The following is a 6,691-nucleotide window of genomic DNA, read 5'->3' on the forward strand; positions in this document are numbered from 1 at the left end:
GAACAATACTGTAAATCAAAGAGGGAAATGATCCCAAACCCTGCGCAGTGACCCATAGCACCCCACCACACTGGCTCTGCATTTATAGAAATGATGACAATATAGACATGTATGACACAGAGCATGATATAGCCTAATACTCAACGTTCCTAGCGCGAGGATCCACAAAGTGTAATATAGGCTCATTGCTTCAATGTATTATGCAGTAGCCTACAGCTGTATTAAATTAAATGTATTTGTCAAGGTTCTCCACTCAATTATTCCGCTTTTTTGTTTTCCTTTGTCACCCGCTTTATAGTCAAATAATAACCAACGACATTGTTTAATTGACAGACATCACCAAAACAGGCTGCTTGCTCCATGTTAAGCTAGTCGAATAACCACTAATGGCCAAAGGTAGCCAAGTCACGACAAATATTGATGCAACAAAACAAAGTTTACATAATGCTGTCCTTGTGACAGTGTCATTCGGGAATATACCGATAGCGCGCAGAGTAGGCCTACCAGTCTGTTGTAACAAGGGCCTCTCTTTTAACAACCATATAGTCTGGATGTCAGACAGACTGAACTAGATGTTTCCATGTAGAACGTGGTGAACGGCATGATCATAGACCACAACTTCGCGTTTACCTGGGAAAGAGACAGAACACTAGCAAGAACACGATGAGGTAGGCAAGAGTAGGTCACATTTTTATTGAAATTGTAAATTAGGCCTATGACTTTGGTGCTTGTTCTTATTCATTTTTTACATGTAATGATGTTTAAAACCGACATTTGAGCCTATACCTTATTACAAGGTAACTTTGGCATTGTGCCTTGTAACTGAGTGTAGGCTCCCCCAAGGTGTGGCATAAGATTAAATTTAAACACTAAACTGATGTGTACAGATTAACGTTGTGGAATTCCTAATTTAAATTGCTAAAATTTCACAATGCTGGTTGATAGACTAATACATATTTAGGACCCACTGCTTACGGGACAAAAAGTTCCATTCTTGTGTGTTTTATGGTAGTATCAAACAGGTTACATTTGTCTAGGTGTAATGGTGTGCTGTATTAAGTGAGACATTTCTCTAGAATATATTAAAGTAGAGTACTATGTGATTGATGCCCATTGGGAAATTGCAGAGGCAAAGATAACAATGAGCAAGTTGGGTATGTTGTAGTGGAACTCTGTTATGCGTTTATAAAAATGTTGGTCATAATGGCAGTAATCATTTATAATGTATGGGTTTTACATGGTTATGGAATTTGCTAAAATAGAACAAGAAAGAAACAGTTAGTGTACAAATGTTATCCAGTCTGTCAGATTGTTTATCAATCCTTTGTATGTCACCCTCCAGGTGTCTGATTGCCCAAGCAGAGGTGCTAGCCTTCATTGAGCGGTGTATGTTAGCAGTGGGTTCCAAGCCAAGCCATGCCAAGAGCCTGGCAGAGGTGCTGGTGGAGGGAGACAGGAGAGGACACTACAGCCATGGCCTTAATAGGATGGGTCAGACTGCCATACACTCACATATCACTAAATACATCAACACAACATCCCAGTTCTGAATAATTTAATTGTTCATTCAGGGTTTTCCCGCAGAAAATGTGTTAGTTAAGGTGGTAGGGTGGGGTCTGTCGGCGGAGCGGGGGGTGGGAGACTGGCGTTGGTCACAGTTTGGAATGAAAGGGAGAAAACAGGAGTAACATGGCAGATATCGTTCATGATTTTTTTTTGTATTTAACGTAGTTAAGGCGGCATGCGTGTGTTGCTTAGGCGGCCGCCTTAACTGCAAAGTGCTGCGGGAAACCCTGGTTCATTGATGTTGCCATGCCACCTAATGAACAATCCAAATTGTTGACATTTTCTGAACAATCCAACCAAACATTACCAATTCATGACCCCAAATACAACCAATGAATCAACTAAGCTTTCCAGGCTCATACTGCTAACATGAATCCTCTGTTCTTCATCCATCCAGACGTATATGTGAAGGACGTCCAGACAGGGATCTGTGCCAAGGAAGGGGAGCCCGTGGTGGAAAAGGAGACAGTTGCTACAGCCCTTGTGAATGGAAGTAATTTGCTGGGGCCCGTGGTTGGCAACTTCTGCATGGACCTAGCCATCAAGAAGGCCCTCAACGTGGGCATTGGATGGGTAGTGGCACATGGCAAGTCCACTGCTATACCTGGTCTAGGGTCGACTTTATGAGGGGAGCGTTCAACTTTGATTGGCCTTAGGTCTGACTGTTTAAATGTAACCATGATACACAAACTCTAAGCTAATTACTGCTCATAAAACACATAACTTATCTGGAATCTCTTTTTGTTTTCAGGGTCGAACCATTATGGTATTGCTGGCTATTACTCAATGCAAGCACTAAGAGAAAACATGATTGTGAGTGTCATTATCTTTGATTTAAATGAATGTATTTTTTTCAAGCGTCTGAACTGACAATGACTGCTTTGAGATTAAGTGGTAGTTGTAAGTATTACATTTAGGCTACATTTAGTCATTTAGCAGACGCTCTTATCCAGAGCGACTTACAGTAAGTACAGGGACATTCCCCCTGAGGCAAGTAGAGTGAAGTGCCTTGCCCAAGGACACAACGTCATTTGACACAGCCGGGAATCGAACCAACGACCTTCTGATTACTAGCCCGATTCCCTAACCGCTCAGCCATCTGACTCCCAAGTATTGGCTCAGTCTTATAAAATATCGTCTTGTCCTTCACAGGGCATGTCTTATACAAATACCTCACCGCTGGTGGTACCTACACGTGCCAAAGAGGTAACAGGAAGGAACATTGCCTTACAACTGGTTTATATGAGTCCCTTTTGTTTCATGCAACGTTTCCATATGAAAAATGCCTTGATTTATTATTTTCCACAAATCAAATGGCTTCATGAATGCTTTGGTGCTTTTCACCTCATTTCAATTATACTGTGTATGTGATTCAAGCGATGGCAATACTGCAAACAGTGCAGATATGATGACACAGATGTTACAGTAAGACGTAAGTGAATAATGCAGCATTGTGAAGGGACGTTTAGAGTTAATGGTGCTTTGCTCCGCAGTATCTAACTCTTGTACTCTTATTATCTAGCGTACACTAGGCACCAATCCAATCAGTGTTGCAGCGCCGGCCCAAGATGGAGACAGTTTCGTCTTGGACATGGCAACATCTGCTGTTGCACTAGGAAAGGTAAAAGGGGGGAGAAATCCAGGCAATACTGACACGTGACTAAGCCAACAAGACAGGACCAGTAGATCTGAAAGGTCTAGAATTCAATGTAGGGATTGGATATGTTTATGATTTATAACCTATTCAAAACTTATTAAGATATGTGTGTGTGTGTGTTCATAAAGTTATTAGTCCCCCTAATTAACCCCCTAGTAAACTTAATGAATACAACACATCGGCATGTTTGGTACACGGCATGCATTTATTTCCTGAAGCCTGTGTTCCATTAGCATTGCTTTATTACTATACACGTACTATATAACTGTCACTCTTCCAAGCTTATACTACAATTCAATTTGATGGGAGATGCTGATGGGTTACACAGGAAATAAAAATAAAAAAATCTAACCAAATTCATTGGTCATGGTAATGGGTAATGAATTGATAATGAATGCAGTTATACATGAGTTTGTTTGTGTGTATCTGTATGTCTGTGCTTGTTTTTGTTTTTTTCATGTGTGTGTATGTATGTGAACCTCCAGATTGAGCTTTATGACAGGCGTGGGGACATCATACCAGAAGGCTGGGGATGCGATGCCCAGGGCAAGCTGAGTACAGATCCAGGAAAGGTGCTCGATGGAGGAGGACTGGTACCTATTGGGGGAGGAGAGGTCACAGGTCATACTCTATCCTTCTCTCTGTTTAACCAGTGAATGATACATGTATGTACAATATGCACATTGTCCTCCAAACCTGAGCTAAATTTCGAGTGTCATAGCAAGGTACATTTATTTGATAAATGTGCATAACCAAAATGTATTTGAGAGTAAAATAAATTTTTTAGTAAAGCTGCTTAAACAACATATAGAAAAGAATATAGGGGTTTAAAGACTATCCAAATAGACTGTATAACTGTTTATTTGGGGTATGACTTTCTCCCAGGTGGTTACAAGGGCTTTGGTCTGGGAATGATGGTTGAGGTGTTCTGCGGTATGCTGGCAGGTTCCCAGTACAGCAGATACATTCGCACATGGAAGGGTACTGACCGAGTAGCAGACCTGGTACGTTTCTAAAGGCCACCGAGCTGGATCATCATTTGACACCATGGAGTAATTGTGGAAGGAAAGCTTTACATTTAGATTTAGTCATTTACCCAAGGACACAACGTCATATGGCACGGCCAGGAATCGAACTGGCAACCTTCAGATTACTATCCCGATGCCCTAACCGCTCAGCCACCTGACTCCCTGCTCCAAAGCTTTATTCTTTTTCGTTTTGTTTAAGGAAAGCATAATAACGTGAATATGAAAGGCAATTTACCCAGAGACACACTAGTCTTCTGTATGTTGTTACAATTTAGCAAAAGCTTGATTATTGTTACTTTTCAGTTCACATTTAGTCCGGAAATAGCAAACCAAGTTTGACCTTGGCTGCAGTTCATGTTTTTTTGTAATGTTCCCTCAGGGTCAATGTTTTGTAGCGATAAACCCAGCAAACTTTGCTCCGGGGTTCAACAGCAGACTGTCTGATATGCTTTCCCTGCACCGAACACTGGAGCCAGTGAGTAGGACATACCATATTATATCCCAAATATATTTGTATTTACAGTTATATGTGATTATTTCATTTTTACTTTATTGATATATAAAGATACTGAAAATGTTTGATTAAACTTCATACATGTCTCAGTGAACCAACAACTGTAAACTTAAAAGCATTTTAATTATATAAAAAAACGAGTTAGACTCATATTTACATTATTTAAGCCAAGCAAATGCTGGCTAACAATAGTTATCCAAAATACACATTTATTTGATTTAAACCAAAATGAACTTCTAAGAAAGACAGTTTAAAGTTTTTAACACAGTAGAAAAACTTCCCCCTGTGAATGTCAGTTGATAATGTTATGTGGGTGTTTGTTCGGAGGCTAAGCCAGACATGGAGGTGTTCACCCCTGGAGACCCTGAGAGGATCCACATCAGCAGGTGTGAGGAGCTGGGGGGGATCCCATACCACATTAATGTGGTCAAATTTATGGTACGGACACTCGCTTCTCACTCTTCTCCTCTCTCTCCTTACTCAACTCACATTCATTCTTTTCCTTTTCTCAACCATTCTTACAGTACTTAATGGTGGTTTTAAGATTAAGGATAAGTTATGTAATGTACAGAAAAGTGTGTTTCTTTTCCTCACTGTTTTTCTAAGGCAACACTCTATCCTATACAACTCCACACCAGCACTGTTTAGATACCTCTCCCTTTCCTACACATTCAAGCTTTTCATTTCAGTTGCATGACAAGTCAACTTTACTAACTAAACTGTTTCCTTTTTTTCCAGAATGATTGTGCAAAGAAAATCAGAGTAGAGCCCCTTTTGCCTTGTGATAGGCTGATCTCTGATTCCTAATTCGTCAAATGAAACTTTATTTCAACATGACCACACGTTTACAAAACCATGGAAAAAAGTACAGTACAAGTGAGCAATTACATTTCATTAGCTATGATTGCTTGACCAAAGTTAGTGTGCTCTATTGATCCATGCAAACAATTGTACACTCACAAACAATTTTGTTTATGGACAAATTGCTAATCATATTTTAGCATGAGTTTGTGTTTTGTGAAAGGGATATTATTAATTCTAGAGTTTGTCTTTTTAAGCAGCACAGTTTGGAAGGACAGGTTTTTAAATCGAAACGTTTTGCAGTTTCAGAGTGCATGTCATCTTATGTAAGTGTATTATTGTCAAATAATATATAGACTTAAGTTAACAAATGTTTTATAGTGTATGAAGACATACATTAAATTGCTTTTCAAATCATCAAAGCTATGCTCAGCTATGTTTTATTTCCTTTGTAACATTTACAGATATATTATACATTATATATCCTATAAAAAATACCTATGCGTAGCAGATAGGATATGGCAAAGACACTAGGTGGCGACACAGGATCAGTCAGATTAGTGAGATGCAAAGTGTTGAGGAGGGGGGCATGGTAAATAGTGTCTTTAAGTCCTGTGGGGCTGTACACTTGAGCATGGTGGTAAGATACTGGGCATTCTCCTCCACCTCCTTACTGATGGTGCAATGTGTATTAGTAGGAATAAACACTCCTGATTCGTGGATTGGGCGACTTGTTAGCGGTTTTTGTTAAGATTTCATCAGATCTTGTTTGTGTTTTTTTGGTATCTTCTTGATCTACATTTAGTTCATAGTATTGTGATGGAAACAAATAATTTACACATTGGATGAACCTTTGTGATGATTTGAATGTTTATTCCTATTTTTTTATTATGTTATCACTTTAATGGAGATTCAGAGAGAAAGTAAAAAATGGTGATGTCAATCCCTATTCTATCCTAAACCACTTAAAGTGAACATTCTCAATGCATGAGAAAACATTCTAATGCAGTTCTACTACTCTGAACATTCTAATTATAACTCAACAGAATAGGAACAACAGTTTGTGTGTATGTGTTTGTGATTACCCTCCATAGAAAAACAGCCATTATTGTTTCTGTCTGTATG

General features: G+C 39.3%; 1 protein-coding gene across 4 annotated transcripts; it reads left to right on the forward strand.

The window, feature by feature from the left end:
- The first annotated feature begins 466 nt into the window (after window positions 1-466).
- Window positions 467-5,986, forward strand: LOC124476839 (uncharacterized oxidoreductase YjmC-like). Of its 4 annotated transcripts, none has more exons than XM_047034236.1 (11): window positions 467-668; window positions 1,343-1,491; window positions 1,964-2,152; window positions 2,318-2,379; window positions 2,719-2,772; window positions 3,089-3,187; window positions 3,709-3,844; window positions 4,109-4,227; window positions 4,631-4,726; window positions 5,093-5,203; window positions 5,504-5,986. In XM_047034236.1, exons 1-11 carry the CDS (start codon window positions 664-666, stop codon window positions 5,570-5,572), a joined length of 1,089 nt encoding a protein of 362 aa, XP_046890192.1. In that variant the 5' UTR covers window positions 467-663; the 3' UTR covers window positions 5,573-5,986. The 4 variants fall into 4 exon arrangements, with proteins under 4 accessions (XP_046890192.1, XP_046890193.1, XP_046890194.1 ...); XM_047034237.1 differs by having other exon boundaries at window positions 476-678; XM_047034238.1 differs by lacking the exon at window positions 2,719-2,772 and having other exon boundaries at window positions 476-668.
- The last annotated feature ends 705 nt before the right edge of the window (window positions 5,987-6,691 follow it).

The sequence above is a fragment of the Hypomesus transpacificus genome, chromosome 14, assembly GCF_021917145.1.
Source record: "Hypomesus transpacificus isolate Combined female chromosome 14, fHypTra1, whole genome shotgun sequence".
In the NCBI taxonomy this organism is placed as follows: Eukaryota; Metazoa; Chordata; class Actinopteri; order Osmeriformes; family Osmeridae; genus Hypomesus; species Hypomesus transpacificus.